At 53.1% G+C, this 22,979-nt stretch overlaps 1 protein-coding gene and 1 pseudogene across 2 annotated transcripts; both read left to right on the forward strand.

Moving 5' to 3' along the window:
* The first annotated feature begins 1,956 nt into the window (after positions 1-1,956).
* Positions 1,957-3,036, forward strand: LOC116647622 (annotated as a pseudogene).
* A 5,897-nt stretch (positions 3,037-8,933) lies between these two features.
* On the forward strand, positions 8,934-22,640 carry PGAP3 (post-GPI attachment to proteins phospholipase 3). Of its 2 annotated transcripts, XM_032429135.1 has the most exons (8): positions 8,934-9,354; positions 10,570-10,667; positions 11,636-11,788; positions 19,087-19,149; positions 19,758-19,819; positions 20,179-20,315; positions 20,601-20,805; positions 20,963-22,640. In XM_032429135.1, the coding sequence occupies exons 1-8, from the start codon at positions 9,174-9,176 to the stop codon at positions 21,024-21,026; spliced, it is 963 nt and encodes a 320-aa protein (XP_032285026.1). In that variant the 5' UTR covers positions 8,934-9,173; the 3' UTR covers positions 21,027-22,640. The 2 variants fall into 2 exon arrangements, with proteins under 2 accessions (XP_032285026.1, XP_032285027.1); XM_032429136.1 differs by lacking the exon at positions 11,636-11,788 and having other exon boundaries at positions 8,937-9,354.
* Positions 22,641-22,979: the final 339 nt, after the last annotated feature.

Raw genomic sequence — 22,979 nt, forward strand, 5'->3', positions numbered from 1 at the left:
CAAATAATGGTTCTCCCACCACATCCTGAAATCAAATTGATAGTAAAGGAGGTGGGTGGGGTGTGCTCAACTCGTGGCTTCCGGGACTCCCTGGCATACCTTCTCGAATCTTTTAGGTATCTTTTCCAGTCTGAAAAGCACAGTTTTAATTACGGGGGTCTACACGTTTGGAGGAGAGTAAAATCGGAGGCTCATCCATCTCAATCTTTCGGAGAACATTCCTCTGTTGAGTTTAGGGGGGGACACTCAGCACCCAATTCATCCAAAGTTCCTTTCCTGTCCCTTGCTTTTTACTAGCGTGTTCAATTCCGCCTCCCCACTTGGCATTTTCCATCTGGAGCCCCCCTCCCCCCCCTTCTTAAGGTCCAGTGGGGGATGGAGTGGGGGTGACAGAAGGAAGGTGTGTTTCCGTTGGAAATTCCAACCAAAAATGCATGGGACATACTTAATTAACACATTATTCGTTGTTTATCTGAAATTCAAATTTAACTGGGCATCCTTATTTTTTATTTCCTACATCTGGCAGCTCTAGTTGGAATGCCTCAGCCAAGAGCAGAGCATGCCTGTGCTGGTCAAGAGGGGATCGGAGGCATCTACTGAGGACGGTTGAATGAAGGACACTAGCATTTCTTAAGCTGCTTTCATATTTCCTAGCAGGGTTATAGGCAGCCATTTTCACAGTAGGGGGGTTGTGATCAGAACGACCTGGGTTCAAATCTCCAATCTGCCACATATTAGCTGTATGACCTTAGGCAAATGACCAAGCCTCTCTGGGTCTCAGTTTGCTCCCTTGTAGAATAGCATCTGGCATTCTGTACTAGGAATTAAAGAAAATAACGTTCCTGAAGCACTCAGAACAGTATGTAGCACAAGGTACTTGCTCAATAAAGTCGCAGGTTTACTTATACTGGGGCAGATCCAGGTTTGGTGGTGCTGGAAGCTTATGAAATTTGGGGGACTCTCTTCAAGATAAGAAATACAGGGGCGCCTGGGTGGCTCAGTCGTTAAGCATCTGCCTTCAGCTCAGGTCATGGTCCCAGGGTCCTAGGATCGAGCCCCGCATCGGGTTCCCTGCTCGGCGGGAAGCCTGCTTCTCCCTCTCCCACTCCCCCTGCTTGTGTTCCCTCTCTCGCTGTGTCTCTCTCTGTCAAATAAATAAATAAAATCTTAAAAAAAAAAGAAATACAAAGTATGAGCACAAAATTAGATACATATATGCAAATGAGGAGCCTGAGGCTTATCCTTCTTTTTTTTTTTTATTTACTTATTTTTATTTACTTACTTTTATTTACTTATTTTATTTTATTTACTTACGCTTAACGGCTGAGCCACCCAGGCTCCCCTTACCCTTCTTGAACACCATGGTAAGAGTCCACCGCTGGCTCTAACTAGCAATGTGCAAACTTCAGGTTAGGTTCTCTTGGAAGGTCGGTCATCAAACCAATTTAGATGATCAAGATAAGTCTTTTTTTTTTAATAGAATGGAATAGAAATCGTGCTTATCACATGTTAGTGTCGGTAAGGGTATGTGTGTCTTGGGTGGATGATATACAATGGATTTATTCCTTGGATAATAGTCTCAAACTTTCAAGAAATACTGCTGTGTGGGGTGACACCACAGCAGCCCTTCAGGATGGGCATCAACACCCCTATTTTCTCTAGCCTTAGAGTTGGAGTTGATTAGTGTGAGGATGGGATCAAGGAGAAGACACTCACGTGAGTTAACCAATTTGCCCAGGAGCATCTGTCTCAGGGCTAATGAGGGAAAAGGTGAACAGATAGCCAAAACCAGTCCATCACCCTCACCCATCACAAACCCAAACCCAGGGACCTAGTCAAGGTGCCTCTCAGCCCTCAGGGAGAGGAGACATTGGACCTGGCTCCAAGAGTCACTCGCTGAACACACTGGAGGACTCGCTCTTCAAGAGACCATCAGGCCTTTTGGCTCCCTGCGCCATGGCGGTCGGCAAGAACAAGCACCTAACGAAAGGCGGCAAAAAGGGAGCCAAGAAGAAAGTGGTTGATCCATTTTCTAAGAAAGATTGGTATGATGTAAAAGCACCAGCTATGTCCAATATAAAAAGTATTGAAAAAACATCAGTCACAAGAACTCAAGGAACCAAAATTGCATCTGATGGCCTCAAGGGTCATGTTTTTGAAGTAAGCCTTGCTGATCTGCAGAATGATGAAGTTGCGTTTAGAAAATTCAAGCTAATTACTGAGGGTGTTCAGGGCAAAAACTGCCTGACTAATTTCCATGGCATGGATCTTACCCGTGACAAAATGTGCTTCCATGGTCAAAAAATGGCAGGCCATGATTGAAGGTCATGTTTTTTGTTTTTTTTTAAGATTTTTTTTTTTTTTAATTTATTTGCGAGAGAGAGAATGAGAGACAGAGGGCATGAGAGGGAGGAGGGTCAGAGGGAGAAGCGGGCTCCCTGCTGAGCAGGGAGCCCGATGTGGGACTCGATCCCGGGACTCCAGGATCATGACCTGAGCCGAAGGCAGTCGCTTAACCAACTGAGCCACCCAGGCGCCCCTGAAGGTCATGTTGATGTCAAGACTACCGATGGTTATTTGCTTCGTCTGTTTTGTGTTGGTTTTACTAAAAAACGCAATAATCAGATTCAGAAGACCTCTTATGCTCAGCACCAACAGGTCCATCAAATTTGGAAAAAGATGATGGAAGTCATGACCCGAGAGGTGCAAACAAATGACTTGAAAGAAATGGTCAATAAATTGATTCCAGACAGCATCGGAAAAGATATAGAAAAGGCTTGTCAGTCTATTTATCCACTCCACGATGTCTTCGTTAGAAAAGTAAAAATGCTGAAGAAGCCCAAGTTTGAATTGGGAAAGCTCATGGAGCTTCATGGTGAAGGTAGTAGTTCTGGAAAAGCTACTGGGGATGAGACCGGTGCTAAAGTTGAACGGGCTGATGGATATGAGCCACCAGTCCAAGAATCTGTTTAAAATTCAGACATTTAATGGTGACAAATAAAAAATCTTATTTGTGATGTTTAAAAAAAAAAAAAAGAGACCATCAGGGTGTTAGGGTCAGTGTTAGAGATGTCCCTTCTCCCCCAGGTCCTACCCTCCTGTGCCCTGGTGTTAGGAGGGTTTGTCCAGCCAGGAAAGCTGCTGTGGAACCTCCTTTACTGGACTCATCCTCCATGCCCCTGTCTGTCCTGGAGCCACACTCCTCATGTCGCTGAGTCCTGGGATGTCAGAGGAGGATGTTATCTTTCCCCATTTTGCACAAAAGGAACCCTGAAATTCCAAGGGAACTAAGGGAAACTGAGCCAGAAGGTTTTAGCTTCATGTGTTCTGCTCCAGAGCTGGGAATAAAGGGTACCATGAACCCACCCTCCCCCCAGCGCCCCCCCCCCCACCAGAGGAGCCAGAGAAGTGCTCTTCAAGATATCCGGGTAACTACCAGTCCTTCCCCCACAAAGATCCCATGCCCTCCCACTCCCTAACTCCCACCCAGCCAACAAGCACACCCTCTCCGCATCCCAGATCCCAGGGGGGAAAAAAACAAAAACAAAAAACTGTGGAGACAATGCTCAGTCCCAGTGGGCTGCCCAGAGAAGGCGGGGCCGGCGGCGGCGGGGCCGGGAGTGAGGATGGGGGAGGAGCGGGGTCAGAACTCACGCCCGGGGAGGAGGCTCGAGAGGGGCCAGTCTTCCAAAGAGAATGAGCCCATTCAGAGCCGGGAAGGAAGGGGAAAAAACCTTGTCTGGTGTTTGACAAGAGGCGAGGAAGGGGGGCAGGGGTGGGCGCTGCTGATTCGCTTCTCCCCTCAACAGCCCCTCCAGCAGGGCCTGGCGGGAGAGCCAAGGGAAGAGGATGTCTAAGGGACAGAGGTTGAGGGGGGCCTCAGGGGGGAAGGGGGGGCTGCTGGAGGAGCCTGAGAGTTTGCCAGAAGGGTCCGGTGAGGGGCCTGCGGGGAGGGAGGCAGGAGGAGAGGGGCAACTGCAGGGCAGAGGAGAGCCAACGAGGGGCAGAGGGCAGATGCACGAAATCCTCTGGAGGAGGTACTGGGCCTGTGGGTGGTAGAAGTGTAGGGCCAGACCGCTGGGGGCTCTGCCTTAGGGAGGTGACCTCTGAGGGTCAACAGGCTGGGGTCTGAAACCAGCAGCCTGTGAAATGCCAGTCAATCATTGACCAGCCACTGAGACTGGGGGACACAGGAGGCCACGTGTGTGTGTTGGCACCAGAGTCTCCTCCCTTCTGCCTACCTCACCAGCCAACCTGGGGTCAGAGGACTGGAAACAAACAGAAAAAGGGAGGAGACGGTCCACAGTCCGAGGTCCAGGCCACAAACTGGGGCCTACCCCACAGGGCCTTGAGTCTGGGGCATGAGTTGCTGGGGAAGCATCTGTGTGAATTAGTTACATGGAAGGAGTCCCCCAAGAGTAGGCACGAAGCCTCCCTGGGGCCATAGCAGAGTGGAATTTGGAAGCTTCTGATAAGAAAATCTGCCTTTCTAGGGGCGCCTGGGTGGCTGAGTCCGTTAAGCATCTGCCTTCTGCTCAGGCCATGATCTTGAGGTCCTGGGATTGAGCCCTGCATCAGGCTCCCAGCTTGGTGGGGAGCCTGCTTCTCCCTCTCCCTCTGCCTGCTGTTCCCCCTGCTTGTGCGCACTCTCTCTCTCTGTCAAATAAATAAAATATTTAAAAAGAAAGAAAGGAAGGAAGGAAGAAAGGAAAGAAAGAAAAGAAAGAAAGAGAGAGAGAGAGAAGAAAGAAAGAAAGAAAGAGAGAGAGAGAGAAGAAAGAAAGAAAGAAAGAAAGAAAGAAAGAAAGGAAGAAAGAAAGAAAAAGAAAGAAAATCTGCCCTTCTGAAGGTGGCCTTTTAAGAACACTTGCTACCTAACCACCAGGAGGCTGCTCCCTGGGCCCAGGATTAGCCCTAGTCCCTGAGTAGAAAAGACCAGAGCCCAAACCAACATACCAGACATGCTGACCCTGGGCCTGCTGATCACCTCCCTCAGCCCTTCTCATCCCATCTCAGGAATGCAGGCCCAAGGCCTGGGGAGTTTGCCTTTCTCTCTCTCTAGGCTGCTTTGCCAAGACAAGAAAGCATTCTTATGCACTCAGCCTTACCTGGCTTTAATGCATGAAGTACACAAGGCTTCCATCCTGCCCATACAAGACTGCCGTGGTTTGTGTTCCTGTGTCCTGTACTGTGTGTGCGTTTGTGCCGGCCGTTTCACACACCCTCAGTTTATCTAGGGATCTGTCCTCAGATAGTAGGGGCTGAGCTGTGTGGTCTTGAATAAGGCTTCGTTTTGCCATTTGAAATATGAGAGAGTTGGATTGAATAGTTCCTGGTCACAGTGTTTTAGACTTCAGTGTGGGAGCAGTGACTCCTTCAACCCCATGCTTACCCCTTGAAAGCCCCATTGAGCCATCCCTCTGCCAGATTCCAGATTCTTTGTTTCACAAACACTGAGTTTTCCTACTCCACTCAGCCCTCAGGACTCCAAACTCCCCTGGCTTGCGGCTGGCCATCCAGACTCCTGGGGTGTGAGTGAGGACACTCTTGCCTCTGGCTTTTAATCTGGGGAAGAGAAGGCCAGGAAGTTTCCAGAAGCATAAGACTGTGGCAATCACTAAGTCCCTATTTGGGGAGACAATTCCAGTTTCAGATGATTTCATTCCTGGACCCATGTTCATGATTCTTCTTTTTTGCCTTTTACAGCCAGTCGTTCTCTGAGATCTATGGATTCCTCTTCCAATACATCTGTGCTTTTCCTGCCTCCACCACCAGCTCGTCTAAACCTCTGTTAGGTCTTCTCTGGGTGAAAGCACTAGCCTCTGATCTCCTACGTGTTGCTATTCCCCTCTTTCAATTCTACCCCCCTCCTTTTCCTTTGGCAGCCAAAGTAAATGATTTTTGTTGTTGTTGTTGTTGTTTTAAAGATTTTATTTATTTATTTGAGAGAGAGAGAGACAGAGAGAGAGAACACAGAGGGAGAGGGAGAAGGAGAAGAAGACTCCCCGCTGAGCAGGGAGCCCAATGCGGGGCTCAATCCCAGGACCCCTGGGTTCGTGACCTGAGCTGAAGGCAGATGCTAACCAACTGAGCCACCCAGGCGCCCCAAAGTAAATGTTTTAAACATAGTTTCATTTGTTCGAGTGCTAAAACATCTCTCAATGGCTTCCCATTGCCTAAACTCTTGACTGTGACCCAAGACCTGACAGAATCTAGTCTCTGGCTGTCACTTCAATCTCATAGCCTTCTAGCCACACGAGCTTCTTTTCTGTTTTCCAGAGATGCCAAATTTGTTGCTGCCTTAGGGCCTTTGCACTGGCTGTTCCTTCGGCCTAGAACAATCTGCCCCCAGGTGTTAGCAGGACTGGTTCCTTCTGGTCACATAAGTTTCAGCTCAAATGTCACCTTCTCAAAAAGTCCTTCTCTGATCACCCGACCCAAAGTAGCCTTCTCCTCCCTCCCCATTCCCTTAGGGCCTCTCTCTATTTACATTATCCAATTATATAACACCACACGTGTGATTACCTGAAATTGTTCTTTTTACATTTTCCCTTTGTTTTTAATGTTTGATGTAATATAGGGTGAGGCCTCCAAAATCAGAAACTTAAAGGTTTTAAAAAGAGCCCTATCTCTACCTCGGAGTTCTCTCAAAGGGAGAATCCTGCTTTGTTAGGATTTTATCCTCTTTTATTCTAAATTTCCTCATTTTTTTTAAGATTTTATTTTTGGGGCACCTGGGTGGCTCAGTCGGTTAAGCCTCTGCCTTCGACTCAGCTCATGATCCCAGTGTCCTGGGATCAAACCCCACATCTGACTCCCTGCTCAGCAGGGAGTCTGCTTCTCCCTCTGCCTCTCCCCCTGCTCATGCTTGCCTGCTTGCTCACTCTCTCTCTCTGAAATAAATAAATAAAATCTTAAAAAAAAAAGATTTTATTTTTAAGCAATCTCTACACCCAACGTAGAGCTCAAATTTACATCAAGCCTGCAATTCTTGATCTCAGGGTTGTGAGTTCAAGCCCGACGTTGGGTGTAGAGATGACTTAAAAATAAAATCTTAAAAAAAGAGAGAGAGTCGCATGCTCTACCGACTGAGTCAGCCAGGCACCCTTAAATTGCCTCATCTTGGGGCGCCTGGGTGGCTCAGTCGGTTGAACGTCTGCCTTCGGCTCAGGTCATGATCCCCTGGGATCGAGCCAAGCGTCGTCGGGCTCCCTGCTCAGCGGGAAGCCTGCTTCTCCCTCTCCCACTCCCCCTGCTTGTGTTCCCTCTCTCGCTGTGTCTCTCTCTGTCAAATAAATAAATAAATCATCTTAAAAAAAAAATTGCCTCATCTTTAAATGAAGATGCTCAATGGGGCTCCTCGGTGGCTCAGTCAGTTGAGTGTCTGCATTTGGCTCAGGTCCTGCTCAGTGGCGAGTCTGCTTCTCCCTCTGCCCGCCCCCCCCCCACACCGCCCCTGACTTGTGCTCATGCTCTCTCTCTCAAATAAATAACTAAATAAATAAAATCTTAGAAAAAATGAGGATGCTCATTAAAAATTTGATCCCAGAATTATAGTAAGGACAAAATGAAATAATGTAGTAGAAAAGGACTGATCAATCAGATGCAAAGTAGTATTAGCACTAAATTGCTTCTGGTCAGCTCCTGGAGAGCTGAGTGGTTGTTTTTGTTCCTTTCAGCTTCCCAGTCATTATCAACTGGATGTTCAACTCCAGGGGATACTATTCATATTACATTTAACTTGAAGAGGAACCATTCACGGAAAATACAATGTGGATGGTGCACTCCTGAGCGCTATTCACAGGAAATATAATATGAATGGTGCCTCCTAGAGTTGTGTCTTGCCTAGCATGGTGCTAGAGCTAAGAATTCAGGAAATGTTTGCTAAATGAGTAAGTAAATGGAATCCAATTTTACTTCTTGCTCATTCTACTTCTCAACGTAAAAAGGAAAAGTTGACCCGGGATGGAGAGTGGGAGAGGAGGAAAAGCTGTCATTAATCTACACACACTAATTAAGCATCTAGCTACAAGGCTTCAATGCTTCAATGAGATGGGTATGCGCGTGTGTGTGTCCTGGTGGCGATGTAGGGAGGAGGGGATGGATATTAGAGCAAGTATCCTATTCCCAAAGGTCCTCTTCTTGATTGTCTTTGAAATATTACACCTCTCCTATCTCAGTGTGGTATCACTTTGGTGATTTGACGGGCCTGGATTTAGCACCCAAATTCTTACGTTGAATTAACGTTGTTCATTCATAGAAAGAAAAGAAAAGAAGAGAAGAGAAGAGAAGAGAAGAGAAGAGAAGAGAAGAGAAGAGAAGAGAAGAGAAAAGGAAAGGAAAGAAAGAAAGAACAAAAGAAAAGAAAGAAAGAAATGAGTTCTTAGCACCTACCATGAGCCAAATTCTGTACTAGTGCTTCAAGTAGAGTGGTAAACAAGACAGCAGAGGTCCCCACCCCGCTTGGGGAAAACATACCACTTTTATCTTACATCACCCTCCAGGTGTTACCACCCTCAGAAATGGTGTTTAAATTGAGGCTAGAAGAATAAGCAGGCGTGAGACTATGAATGATACAGATGAGGCAAAGCCAGGAGGGTTGAGAAACATGGCCCCTTAGGTCTGGCGCGGGGACCAGATCGTGCAGGGTTTGTGGATTTTATCCTGAGGTAATTGGGAGCCAGTAAAGAATTTAAGAAAAGTCACACGGTCCTTTGTTAACGGAACGCAGAGTCCATGGGGACAAAAGTAGGGGCAGGGAGACTTGTGAAGGGGCTACCGCGACTGTCTTGGCGACAGATGATGATGTCTTTAACTAGGGCGGTGCCAATGGAAATGGAGAGAAGTGGGCAGTTCCAGGTATATTAGGAAGCGAAATTCGACGGGGCTGGTGACAGAAAAATAACCGTACTTCCAATAAAGAGAGCATGGAGAAGAAACAGGACACATGTTGATAAAAGACCAGTTTATTTTGCTCCTTAGCCCTGTCGCCTCGATATACGGAGATGACAGTAAGACGAGGGGCGGGGCAGGCGCCCACAGAAATCCGGGCACTTTTATTTCAAGTGGGTGGACGTCACCGGAGAGCAGAATAGAGAACACAAGGCACTTCCGGTTACTCCGGAAGTGAAGACTCCTAAGCTCCTCCGCCGGCGGAGGGCCAGGTTGAAGGGATGGCCGGGCGGACGGCGCGGCTGGTGCTGCTAGCTGGGGCAGCCGCGCTAGCAAGCGGCTCCCAGGGCGACCGCGAGCCGGTGTACCGCGACTGTGTGCACCGGTGCGAGGAGCGGAACTGCTCGGGGGGCGCACTGAGGCACTTCCGCTCCCGCCAGCCAATCTACATGAGTCTAGCAGGTAAGCCCCACCCCGCGGCAAGCCCCGCCCCTCAGCCTTGGCCCCTCCCCTTGCGCCCCTAAACCACCTCTGAACTTTCGTTTTCCCCGGTGTCCGTTATGAGTGTGAACGGAGCCCCAGGGTGATTAGAGCAGCATCAGCCAGTTTTACTTACTTTTTATTTATTCAATTAGTATTTATTTAATATTCCTGGGTACTGGCTGTAGAATGACACTGAAATTGGACCCAGTGTCCTGCCATTAGGGTCCACAGTCTTCACGGGGACATTAGCCTTCTCTAGCCCAAGGGAGAGGATGAGCTGAGTCCTAAAGGCCCCTTAGGTCAAGCAATCGCAGCATATGGGGGAGGAAGGAATCGTTTCCGGCTTTGAGAGGGCAGGAGCAGTGATCATCTTGGGATATTCTGTGAAAGAAGGGCTTCAGGATGGGTACATTAAGTTTGGACCTTTGGCCATAGTGGTCCCCTGGTGTGTGACAGGTGTCACAGTAGGTTGGGTAATTTTCACAACCCAATTTTACAATGGGGAAACTTGGAGAGGTTAAGTGCCCTGCCCTAAGTCACATAGTCAGGAAGTGGTAAAGTGGAGTTTCCAGTTCTGGCCCATCTGACTACAAGTTTGTGCTCTTTACTATCCCTTTGCATTCCAGAGGGAACAGAGAGAATGGAGGCCCTGGGCAGATGTGAGCGTCTCCAGTAGCTTGGTTTACTCAGGGAGCAGGGTGCAGGGTGGGAGTAAGGGAAATAAAGTTGGAAAAGCAATTTGGGGACTCACAAGTCAGAGTGAAGAATTTGGGTTTCATTTTCATTGGAGGGGGGTAAGATGGCAAGAGTTCCTCCCTGGCGAGTGAGAGCAAAGCTTAAGTTCAGCAAGAGCAAACTTAAACCCACCTATCCATTGATGAGTCTGTCAGATGCCAGAGTTCCCATCTCGGTGGAAGGAGAAGAGAAGAAACATCTCTGTTTGCTCACTGCACACCCCCATCCCCTAAAATACACACACACACACACACACACACACACACACACACACCTTTCCTTTATGTGTGTGGCCTACCATCTCTCATAGATCCAAGTGGGAAGTTAGAATTTTGAGATTTCATCTGGTTCTCTCCAACCTGCAGGCCCTCTTAGCCTGCGTTTGAGTTTGGGTCCCATTTGAGCTCTCTCTGTGCCTCCCATGATGGGAGTTCACCAGGTCCCGTTTCTCTGTTTCAGGCTGGACCTGTCAGGACGACTGTAAGTATGAGTGTATGTGGGTCACTGTTGCCCTCTACCTCAAGGAAGGTCACAAAGTGCCTCAGTTCCATGGCAAGGTGAGTTGGAGGGTCAGGGTAGGTGTATGGTGATAGTGTTGTAGGAGAAAGATACCCCTGAGTCAAGCAGTCTGAGCTATGGGGTGATGGGTGTGTGTTTGGGGCAGGTGCCTATTCTCAAAATCTGCTGGTTTTCATATAATCAGATGGAACCAGTGTGTCTTGGCTCTGGATTTGGAGTAACAACATCTGGGAAGCTGTGTGATCTCAGAGAGTGGTGCTGGACTTCTTAGGGTGGCTGAATGTTCACCTTGCTACAAGGATGAATTTCCTGACCCCCCACAGCATGCTTTCTTTTGCTTCTTCAGTAGTAGTCTGAGTTAAAATAGTAATACCCTCTCAGATTGCCCAGCAAGTCATGCTAGTGCCTTTTTTTTTTTTAATTTAAATTGAATTAGCCAATATAGAGTACATCATTAGTTTCAGATGTAGAGTTCAGTGATTCATCAGTTGCATATAACACCCAGTGCTCATCACATCATGTGCCCTCCTTAATGTCTGTCACCCCGTTACCCCATCCCCCCACCCACCTCCCCTGCTGGTGCTTTTTCATCCAATATGACCTTGTTCTAGACTATTGAGGTTAGCAAGAATTATGCTCCCCAGTTTGTCAGAGTAAGCTGAGGCTCAGAGGCCTGTGGTCAGTGGTAGAGGAGGAAAATATTAGGACCTCTGTTTTCTGGATGGGAGGTCTATGCCCTTTCCACCAGGCCATACTGAGCCATCTATACTGGCCCACCTAGTCTTCCAGAGACCAGGCTTACAGTGCTAGGAATGCTGGCCAGGACAGAGGGAGGACCTTCAGTTAGGGACTGGACCCAAAGAGGGACTGTACCTGAGGCTCTGGCCGAGGTCCAGAGCTAAGGAACCAGCTGAAGACCTGTTGATGTGGCATGTCAAGGAAAAGCAGGTCGGGCTAGCTGGGGGTTGCTCGCGCCTCAAGCCCCCTCCACGTGCTCCCTTTTCAGTGGCCCTTCTCCCGGTTCCTGTTCTTCCAAGAGCCAGCTTCTGCCATGGCCTCTTTCCTCAACGGTTTGGCCAGCCTGGTGATGCTCTGCCGCTACCACACGTCCGTGCCAGCCTCCTCCCCCATGTATCCCACCTGCGTGGCCTTCGCCTGGGTAGGTGACTTGGCAGGACCCCTGCTGTACGCCCTCCCCTAGGAAGGAGGGGCTCTTCGATCCCCAGCCTCGCCCAACAGGGCTTCCCTTTACCTGCCTTCCCCTGTTTTCTTTCTTTCTTTCTTTCTTTTTTTTAAGATTTTCTTTATTTATTTGACAGAGAGAGAGACAGCGAGAGAAGGAACACAAGCCAGGGGAGTGGGAGAGGGAGAAGCAGGCTTTCCCGCCGAGCAGGGAGCGCGATGCGGGGCTCGATCCCAGGACCCTGGGACCATGACCTGAGCCGAAGGCAGATGCTTAACGACTGAGCCACCCAGGCGCCCCTCCCCTGTGTTTCCCAGGTTTAAAACTGCAGCTGTGGGTGGCCAGGCCTAGGGAGAAAACAGGGAAGGTGCTGAATCAGACCTTACCTTCCTAGCAGAATCCTAGGCCAGGCTGTTTGGGAGGAAGGGAAGGAGGGAGGGAGGAGAGAAACATTTGGTCCTGAGGGAGGAAGCCACTAACAGACCCAGGAGGGCAATTTACAAGCACAGAAAGGAGGTGGGTGGTAGAGACCCCTCTGCACGACTCAAAGCACCCTCAGTCCCAGCCCAGGCCTGGAGGTGTGGCAGCCACAGGACTCTTAGACCATCCCTGGGAAACTGAATTCTGTTCCTTGTGAGTATCCAGAGAGCTCTGAGCTTCACAGTGCGACCGGTCAGAGGAGGCGGCGTCGAGGGCCCGGAGTTGTGTGAGAAGCATGGACCAGGGTACAGCTCTGAACTGTGACAACCTTAGGGGGGGCGTGAGAGTAAGAGGCTGCCATCAGAGCCCCCACTGTAAGCCTTCTGTGTTCCCTCGCCTGCCGGCCACCAAGGCAGCCATTCATTCATGTCTTGAGCACCTCCTCTGTGCCAGGCACTTGGCTGAGTGCTGGGGATCCAAAAGTATATAAAAACAGGGGGTATCTGGCTGGCTCAGTCAGAGAGCATGCAACTCTTGATCTCAGGGTCATGAATTCAAGCCCCACGTTGGGTGTAGAGCTTACTTTAAAAAAAAACTAAACAAAAAAACAGGTTCCTGCCCTCCGGTGGTAATCACACAAGCACACAATCGAATGTAAAAGTACAAGTCTGGAAGAGTGCAGTGGAGGAGATGTGCTGTAGGGGTGTGTGAGGGGGCACCAGACCAGACCTGTACCCGGGCAGTCAGGGAAGGCTTCCCTGAGGAAGGGGCCTTTGAAGTAAGATTGGAATGATGAATGAATGTTAGCTAGGTGAATTCAGGGAGAGTAGGAGGAGTCATCTACACAGAAGATGCAGAATGCGCACAGGCAGAAGAGAGTGAGAACCTGAAAGGCAGGGAGGCCTGCCATGCAGGAAGCCAGGGAGTGGGTACGAAACAGGTGGGCAGGTGGGCAGTGACTGGGGCCAGCCCGTGGGGAGCCTGGGGGCACATTAACACTTCAGATCTGGACTCTCGAAGCATCAGGAAGCCACGAGGGAGGGTTGGAGAGGAGAGGTTTCAGGAGTAGATTTGCTTGGAAAGCTCATTCTGGCTACTGTGTAGCGAACAGATTGGAGGGGTGGGAGTGGATGCAGGGGGCTAGTGAGTTTTAGCATAGGGCACAGTAGCCAGACGGGGAGGGGGCATGGGTCTTGGGAAGGGGGTTTTAAAGAGAACTATGTTTGAGCTGTGTTTTGAGGTGATTAACATTTTTTTTAAAGATTTTAGGGACACCTGCGTGGCTCAGTTGGTTAAGCATCTGCCTTCGGCTCAGGTCATGATCCCGGGGTCCTGGGATCGAGCCCCGCGTCGGGCTCCTGGCTCAGCGGGGAGCCTGCTTCTTCCTCTCCCTCTGCCTCACCTCCTGCTTGTGCTCTCCCGATGCGGGACTCAATCCCAGGACCCCGGGATCATGACCTGAGCTGAAGGCAGACGCTTAACCGACTGAGCCACCCAGGTGCCCCAACATTCTTTTTAATTTATTTCTTTAACAAACACATACATAGCTCTTACTGTATGTCAGGTACCATTCTAAGCATTTTATAAATATTAACCTCGTTAATCCTTTAACAAGCTTATGAGATAAGTGGTACTATTATCCCAAGTTTACAGATGGAAACCAAGGACTGAAAAGGTAAAGGAACCTGCCCGAGGAGCCAGGGTTTGAACCCTGCGGTCCGGCTCCTGAGTCTGCATTCTTGCCATCTTGGCCGTGCTGATGAGCCTCAGCAGTAGGGAGACGGGGTCTAGGATGGATCCCCGAGGGGCCCCCAAAACATAAAGATCAGACAGAGGACAATGAGCCAGCAACAGAGACAGGAGTGGCTGGAAGGGTAGGTGTGGTTGGGAAGCCCCGGGACAGGAACAAGGGGGAGCAGGTAGGCTGTTCCCTGGAATTCTGCTGGACAGTCAAGAGAACTGAAGGACACCCCTGGATCTGGCCACCCCAAGGTCTCTGAGGACCTTAGGAAAACTGGTAGCATGGGGGTGCTGAGAAGTCCATCCCGAGCCTCAGACTTAGGAGACAGGGATTGGAAGGAGGGCAGCGGGGAGGCTGTTAAACCTCTGGGAAATGTCAATCCTCCCTCATCTTTTCTATTTAACAAATATGAATAATAAGTGTTATGAATTACATAATAGGCATTGTCCTAAGTACTTTACATATATTTTCTCATTCAATCCTCATAATACCACTGTGAGCTCTGAGCAAGGCTCAGAGGGGGAAGACCTTGTCCAAAGCCAGCAGCTCACAAGTTAGTGACTGGTGGAGGCAGGTTGGCATCCAGGACTGGCTCCGGGCTGTAAGAGCACTTAGCTCCTCTTCTGGGCTGTCTCCATATACTGATCAGTGCTGAGCATTTGCTGTGGGTAGAGACAGGGGTTAGCACTGGTGGGAACTGAGGCCCTTGCCCCAAGAAGCTGAGCCTCGGGGAGGCGCAGGTCCAGCTGGCCCGGGAGGCAGAATGCAGGCAGAGCCCTGGGAGCAGTAAGGTGGGGAGGGAGACGGCGTCCTCTAAGTGGAAAAGTCTGTTGGGGAAGCCCAGAGAGGGGGAGAGGCTCCATCGGGGACTCGCAGGCCTGATCAGGCTTAGACACATACAGATGAGGGGAGAGGAGGTTGGATTTCTGCATCTCAGGCTGGAGGCACAGCCAGAGCCGAGGGGCAGAAGGTGGAGGAGGTGGGACCTCAATAGGCAGCCTTGGAAAGGTCAGCCTGGCCACAGTGTGGCTGGGTGAAGGGGAGTGGAGGGAGGTAAGGTGGCATAGAGAGGCCCCGAGTGCTGAGGGGCAGGGACGCTTGTGTAGGCAGGGGCCTGGCACCCACATACCCTGTCCTGGGCATGGGTGGCACAGAACCACGACTTCCTGTTTAGGCCTCTCTCAGAGGAGGGAGTTTGGTCCTGGCCAAGAAAGCAGGAAGGGCAGAGAAATTGAGGAGGGCACACCTGTCCCCTTTCCCTTGGGGTTCTTCCAGGGTCACTGCTATCTGGGCCCACGGCTGCACTCCCGCCCCCACCCCTGCTAGAGAGCACTGGACAGTCCCTGCCTGAACTCTCTGAACAAAGCTTAGCACCTCGTTGGATAGACCGGTGGGTCTGGGGGGACCTCAGAGGGTCCCAGCCTTTGCCAGGGGTCACAACTCTCGTCTTGATCTCCCTGATTCCTGGGTCTTTTCTCTTGCTCGTGTCTGCCACTCAGCTTCCTTCTTGGTGAGGGTCAGGCCTCCTGATACCCCGCATTCCAGTCTCCTGAGGACCCTTAGGGACAGAGCAGGAGATGTGAGGTTGAGAGAGGGCAGATACCTGGGGCCTGTGCCTGAGGACATCCTACGGGATATGGGGTTCTGGAACATGGAACCCCCACATGCCGGGACTAGGTCCTCGAGGGACCGAGTCTCTGTGCCCACACTCCCTTGATGACCCAGTTTGGATTTTACACTTGATCTTTTAGTCCTGTGGGCCTGTGTTTGCGGGGAGGGATCCTGAGCTGAATGGAGGGTGTGGCGGTGGACTTTGTCTTGGGCTGGGTCTTCTGGAGCGAGTGGGGCTCCTGATTTCTGTTGGGATAGGATAGGACGGCTTTTTGCAGGTTAAGTCTTGGGAGAGTTGTCTTTCTCAGTCTTTTCCCCTGGGAAATGAGGAGACCCTGCCCCAGCCAGGGCCGATGAAGCTTTGGCACAAGAGAGTAATCTCTGCCTTGACGTTTGGACCTGGCTTGGGCTGGGCGTCAGCCAGGCTTTAGGGGAGCCTGCCAAAACTCTGCACACCACAGACCTTTGACTTCTGGAAACTGGGGGCCCCTGCTCTCTGCAAAGCCAGGAAGCCAAACCAGTTCCCCGCCCCTTTGTCCAGTAAGGAAAGGTCCTCAGAAGTAGAGGTGAGAGAGTGAGGGTGCCGGGAGAGCCCAGACTGTCTCTGCAGGATGATTGATGGAGGTGGGGACTGACTGTGCTCTGCTTCTGCCGCGGAAACCACAAGAAGAGACAGGTTGAGCCTGCAGCAGAATGATGGTTAGACTTCAGGAGGGACTTCCCACTGGTCAGACAAGAGCCAGTGGAACAGGCAATGGTAGGAAATCAAGGAATCCTTTTTTGATGGTGGAAAAGCCACCTTCTTCCCATCTCCATCCGCCTCTTCCCCTATTCTCTCTCAGGAGTGAAGTGGGGCAGGATTGCCCTGCCCGAGGCAGGGGTGGGACATTGTGGCCTCTCGGAGCAGGGGGGGCAGGATGGCAGCAGGCGTCATATTTAACATTCTGCCTCCCCCACTTCTGAGACACCGAGCTATTTAAAGACCCACATGTCCCCACCGCCACGGTGTCAATGACAGCCCCGAGCACTGGGGCTTAGCACTGGGGTCGAATTCCTGACAGATCTGGCTCATTTGGCATCCAACCAGTTTCACGGCTGTGATATTTTTGTCTCAATTTTCTTATTTTCCAACAGACTGAAACAGCCTACTGCTCTCCCTCACCCAGCTTTCCCTGTCCCCCTCCATTTCCACCCTCGTTGGCACCCTGCCCCTGGCCTCCCCCTTTGCTCAGCCCCTCCTAGCCTGTCCGATTGGCTAGTTACCCCCGGCCCCCGAGCTGAGCCACCCAGGCGCCCGAATGGCTTCTTTTTGCCAGGCATTCTGCAGACATCATCTTCAGGACCCTCTAATGCAGTGGGTATCATTATTAACCCCCTTTGGTAGATGAGACAGCTGAGACTCAGATATTTTATTGGTTCAAGATCACACAGCTATTTAGGGGCTGAGGCAGAACTTGAACCCAGGGTCCATCTTATTATGGAGGTTCATTAAATTCTTGTGCACACTATGATTATTCCCATTTTACAGATGAGAAGACAGAGGCCCAGCAAGGCTAAATAACTTGCCCAAGGACACACGGGAAGTGTAGGGCCAGGATTTGAATCCTGGCAGTCTGACCCAGGGGCCTCATTCTTAATGACACTTACCTCCCAAGTCTGTAGGAGAGGAGAGGGTCAGAAGAGGAGTCCCTCATAATAGGACACTGCCCAGGGGAGAGGGAACTTTTCAGGGGTGTAGGTGTGTCTCTGTAAGTGGAAGGCCCTCCAGGGAGGCAGTTGAATAGGGGACCAGGCAGCTCCCACTCTGTCCCATAGAGCTAAGCCCCGGTCCCATGCTGCCCCCCACCCCTGGAGCCACCACCTCGCTCAGTCCTCTTGTCACCTCTCCCTTCCTGCTGTGGGTGACAAGGAGGCCTGGTTGGCTGCCAGTCCCTGCTGCCTTCCCCTCCACCTCCCTCTCCTACTGGCTCCAGGGCCATTCTCCTCCCCGAGGGTGTCCCTATTCCTGGCCTGCCCCGGAGACCTGGCCCATGTGATCTTGGGGGCCCTGCCTCCAGCCCCAAGTCTGCTCCTCTCCCCACGCTGACCCTGAGCGTCCCAGACTTTGTGGGAGCAGTGTCTGAGAAGCCGCCCCATTCTGTCCCATTCTCCAGCCCCCAGACCATGCCTCATATACCATCTCGGGGGAAGGGGCAGCACCAGGGATGGGACTGGATGGCCGTCTTCAGAAGAGAAGCAACCTGGCCTAGAATAATCACCTGATGTTAGGGCTGGAGAGGGAGGAAGGATCACTTAGGCTAGGCCCCGATCAGTCACGGGGGAAGCTCAGGCCCAGAGGGCAGGGCCTTTGTCCGGGTTGTGAGGAGCAGAAGCTGAGAGACTCAGCCTAGGACCCAGGCCAGACAGGCTCGCATGGGGCTACCTGAGCCTCCAGAGACTTCTAATGCTGACTGCCTTTGCACCAAGCCTGACCTGCCTCTACCCCTTTGCTTTCCCATGCTCTCATAAGCCCTTTTGGGCCTGCAATAGGGGACCTATCCTGTTGTCTGACCTTCCTGCCGCAGGACTGGACAGAGAGGCTTCTTCCCTGCTTCCTCTGTCCGGCTCCTGGCCAGTTTTCCTGCTGTCCTGGACCCAAATGAGCAGCTCCTGGCCTTTACCCGTCTCAGGCAGGCTTGTCCCCCCGCCCCCCTCCCCGGGCATCCCTCCCTATCTCCAGTGCATCCCAGGCCAGACCTCTGGCTGCCTGTTTTTCCCTTTGACTCATTGTCTCTGGTTTCCCAGCCCACCCTTCTTTCAGTGATCTGGGCCTCGGCCATGGATACAGCACCAACTCCCACAAGATCTAGGACTCATTTGCAAGATGTTTTGTACTGTCTCCTTGCAGTTCATTTCCAGGGAAAAGGCCCCAAACGTGCTCCTGGGCCGTTGCCCACCACAGCCCCTTCAGCCTTCCGCTCCTCCCAGAGCTTGGGGAAGCAGCAGATGCCGGTCTGGCGGGTTGGGCCGGCCCACCCAGGGGGAGGCTCCGTGGGCCAGCCTCCTCCTTAGAGACTTGGCCCCAGTGGGATCGGCTTGATCTCCCTCCCTCGCTTGCTTTGCTCAGGACACACCCCAAGCTGGCGAGAGCCCCTCCACCCCACCCACTTCATTCCCGCCCCCAGAGGCTGAGGTCACTGGCTCCCCTGGCCTGGGCGGGGCTGTCATCACCTGCCGGTTGGGGGAGGAGGCGAGGCCCCCCGGGGGCTGTTGTCTTAGCGATTGAGTAAGCAGGGAACTTGGCTCTGCCGGAACTGGTTCCCAGGCCAGGCCGGAACCTGTGGAGGCCGCAGTGCCCGTGGCCTAGGGGGCTCAGGGTTGCAGCCAGCTGAGGGCACAGGTTGGTTCCGGGGGCAAGGGGGAGCATGTTTCTCCGCTCCGCAGAGCCCCTTCCCCAGAGTGCCAGCCCTGTGAGTGCTGCTCCCCACCTCGGGCCGCCACGCTCACTAGCGCCTCCCTGCAGGTCTCCCTCAATGCTTGGTTCTGGTCCACAGTCTTCCACACCAAGGACACCGATCTCACAGAGGTGAGCGCCCCTCCGGCTCACGCTCCTGTGTGGGACCGTCCCAGAGGAGCCCAGAAGGGGTGGGGGCCGGCTCTTAGGTTTCGGAGGGACTCCACTTACAGAGCCCTTGCTCTGTGCTCGGCATTTTTAACCTGTTCGTGCACCTGAGCCTCACTTGACCCTTGTGAGGTAGGTGTGATGACTGGCCCTTAACTGACGACGCCCCCGAACCTCGGAAAGGCTGAATCGCTTGCCCAGGGTCACCCAGCCAGTAAGAGCGCCACCTGGACTTGGGCCCACAGCCACGGGACTCGAGACTGCGCTCCGCATTCTGCGGTGTTCTGGAGTCCTGGCAGGCGTCTCCACCCGTGCCCCCAAAGCCTTGCTGCTGAATACATTTTAGAAAGTTGTATAATGTGAATACAAGGGTCAGACCGTTCCATTCAGGAGTGAAACAGCGATAGGCAGAAGGGAGCACAAGACAGACACCACCCCCCCCCGCCCCCCTCGAGAGGCCTCCGACTCCCAGGCCGCCCTGCCCTGCCCCGTCCCGGGTGGGTCCTCTCGGGGCCCTGCCCATCTCCCCCTCCCTTCATGCTGGCCCCTCATCCGGCTCTCCCTGTCCTCAGAAAATGGATTACTTCTGTGCCTCCACCGTCATCCTGCACTCCATCTATCTGTGCTGTGTCAGGTGAGCCCATCTTGGCCCCTGCGGGGGCAAAATCAGGCACTGGGGGCAGAAGCGGGTCGCCTCGCCCACCCCTGGGGGTGTTGCCCCCGGGGCCTTGCACCCCAGCGCGCGCGCACCCCCTCTGGGCTGTTCTGGATGGGGACTCCAGGGTAGAGCGAGGGGCCCTGGCTCTTTCCGAGGAGCAGTAGTGCTTGGGCCCAGGCCCCCGGGGGAATTGGAGGCCTGCCGTGCAGGCCTGTTTGGGTGGGGGAGGAGGGCCGCGGCTGCCACACACTGACGTCAGGGTGAAGGGACGCTTAGGGAATGCTGCTCTGGGCACGGGCCACCCTCCAACTGAGCGGCTCTGGATGGCGGGGCAGGACCGTGGGGCTGCAGCACCCGGCTGTGGCCAGCGCCTTCCGGGCCCTCCTGCTGCTGATGCTGACCGCGCACGTCTCCTACCTGAGCCTCGTCCGTTTCGACTATGGCTACAACCTGGCGGCCAACGTGGCTATTGGTGAGGCGTGAGAGGGGACTGAGGCCCCAGGGGGTTGCGGGGAAGGGGGGCACCTGGACCGTGTGTAGAACTGCTGGCCTGGGGTGGAAGTAGGAGTTTGGTGGTGTTCCTGGAGAAGGTTCTAGAGAGGCCCTTAGGGTGGGGGAAGGGGAAAGAATTTGGGGTGGGAGAGGAGAGTCTAAAGATGGCCCTGGGGTCAAAGAGCAGGAGGATAGGGGAGGCTTTGGGGGGGGGAACAGAGGGAGGTCCAGGGAGTGAGCCCCCCCCCCCCCCCCCGGCACGCAGGCCTGGTGAACGTGGTGTGGTGGCTGGCCTGGTGCCTGCGGAACCGGCGGAGGCTGCCGCACGTGCGCAAGTGCGTGGTAGTGGTCCTGCTGCTACAGGGCCTGTCCCTGCTTGAGCTACTCGACTTCCCGCCCCTCTTCTGGGTCCTGGATGCCCATGCCATCTGGCACATCAGCACCATCCCCGTCCACGTCCTCTTCTTCAGGTGGGTGCTTCTCCCCGCCCAGTGGGCACCTTCTTTGTGCCCATCCTCACCTGCTCCTTGGAGGAGACCGAGGCCTCGCCCCCTGCTGGCTTGCCTGTGCTCACCCCCACGGGGTGCTTTCAAAGCCAGACTCAGTGGGCTCCTCCCTCTCCCACAGCTTTCTGGAAGATGACAGCCTGTATCTGCTGAAGGAATCAGAGGCCAAGTTCAAGCTGGACTGAAGGCCCTGGGAGCGGTCTGCCCCACTGGGGATCCTGCCCTCTCCCTGCTGGCTCCCCTTCTCCCCATAATCCTTGAGATGATTTTTTCCTTTTAACATCTTGAACTTGGACATGAAGGGTATGGGCCCAGAATCATGTAACTGCCCATCCCCTTGCTCTCCCGCACACGGCCCTCACAGGTCTCGGAGTCTGTTCAGGCTTGGCCTGTCAGCATCTGGGGTTGGAGAATGGTTCCTGGAGAACTGGCGTGGAACTGTGTTCTTAGCTCCACCGAGAGGAGGGCTGCCTCTGCCTCTCCATCAGCCTCTTCCCCACATCCCCTCACCGCCTGGGTGGTGCCCACAGCTGTCTGTCTAGCTGGGAGACCAGGTTCCACAGGCCTTTGGGGACACAGTGGGGCCCCTTCCGTTACCCCCTGCCCTCCTTCAGGGCACCACTAGGTGGCACTAGACTCTTGCTCTTTGGCTGCCCAAGTTCCAAGGCAGGTCTCCTCCCCTTGGGATCTTGAGGGACCAAGCTGCTGGGATTGGGCAGTGGTCTCACCTGGACTGTTGTCTCAGCCCGGCCCCCCAGGAGACCCCCACTGTCTCACTCCCCAGAGAGCCCAGGACAGGAGTCCTCTGGTCAGGAGCCTGCACGTGAGTGTGTAAGGGAGCGAGAACGAGACTGAGAGCATCGGGCATTGGACTGAGCGCATGGGATGCTGGGTGGGACAGTGTATGAGCCTGTGTGGAGAGTGGGGTGGGACGGGAGTGGTTTGAAAGTGTGTGTTGCAGGACAAGCGGGGGAGCGTGGGTCAGGACAGTATGCATAGACTGGGTGTGAGGTGAGTGTGAGTGCCGTGAGTGTACCACGCAGTGTGGGGAGGGTGGAGAAAAATGGAGGATCAAGTTACCACCAACAACTATCTATCAAGCACCAGCTCCAGGGCCCCAGGCCAGGCAGGGGGCCCGGATGTCCTCAAGGTCTGGCTCGGCGGGGTACGGGTGTCCAGGCTGCATGTGGGTGTCCCTGTCCGTGGCCCCCACTTTACAGTCCATCTCCAAATCTCAGAGGACCCACGCACAACTCAGATCACCCTCCAGAACCAGCCTTTAGGGAGACAAAGGGAGGAAGGGCCACAGGGATCTTGGGGGCCTCTCCAGCCTTCCTGTTGCCTAGGCTTCGTTGGCCTTCCCCTCCCCCAGTGCCCTACCTGCTAAGCCCCTTTGTCACAGCCTGGATCTTGGGAAGGGGGGCAATCTGAGGGAGTAGGGGGAGAAGGCCTGTGGCTGGGTCTGGTTTCTGGCCTTCCCGGAGGCAGGCAGGGGCTGCCCTGTATCTGCACCCCGCTAAAGGTGACCCCTGCTAGCAGCCAGCAGCCCGAACACATTCCTGCTCCACAAGGATAGAATGTGGGGCTCCAGAAACTTTCCATCCAAAGGCAGTCTCTGCGATTGGAGCAGGGAGCCTGGATTCTTATTCTTTCCCTGCCCCCTTGTCCCTCTCTGCGGTGTAGAGGTGCTATGCTAGGACTCCAACCTCAGACTTGGGTGGCCCATGTTTCTTTTGATATTGAGAACTATTTTAAGGTAGGAGGATAGCAAGGGACATTCTTAATAAACCAATTCTCAGCCTCACCTACCCTTGTTCAGCTCATCTGTGTGAGTAGAGTGGGCTGGAGGGAAGGAGAAGACGGCTGGCTGGAGGCAGTGGGCAGCTGGGGTCTGTGCCTGGGCAGGGAGCAGATGCAGAGCAGCGGGGGGGCTCCAGTCCAGCTGGGGGGGGGCCTCGGGGGGAGGGAACTGGTGCCCGGATTGTAACTCCTTCCCTGTGCACTCTCCACTTCAGTCTCCTGATTATACCCCTCACCTCCCCTTCGGGTCTAAACTAGGCTCTACTCCTGCTTTTTTTTTTTTTTTTTAAAGATTTCATTTATTTATTTGACAGAGAGAGAGACAGCGAGAGAGGGAA

This window comes from Phoca vitulina, unplaced genomic scaffold (genome assembly GCF_004348235.1).
Source record: "Phoca vitulina isolate PV1807 unplaced genomic scaffold, GSC_HSeal_1.0 scaffold40, whole genome shotgun sequence".
Classification (NCBI taxonomy): domain Eukaryota; kingdom Metazoa; phylum Chordata; class Mammalia; order Carnivora; family Phocidae; genus Phoca; species Phoca vitulina.

Bases quoted from the DNA above. Each gene is read 5' to 3' on its own strand.
- PGAP3 (XM_032429135.1), top strand. From the start codon at position 9,174: ATGGCCGGGCGGACGGCGCGGCTGGTGCTGCTAGCTGGGGCAGCCGCG. The intron at 9,355-10,569 runs GTAAGCCCCACC...TCTCTGTTTCAG, and splicing joins AATCTACATGAGTCTAGCAG to GCTGGACCTGTCAGGACGAC. The intron at 19,150-19,757 runs GTGAGCGCCCCT...CCCTGTCCTCAG, and splicing joins AGGACACCGATCTCACAGAG to AAAATGGATTACTTCTGTGC.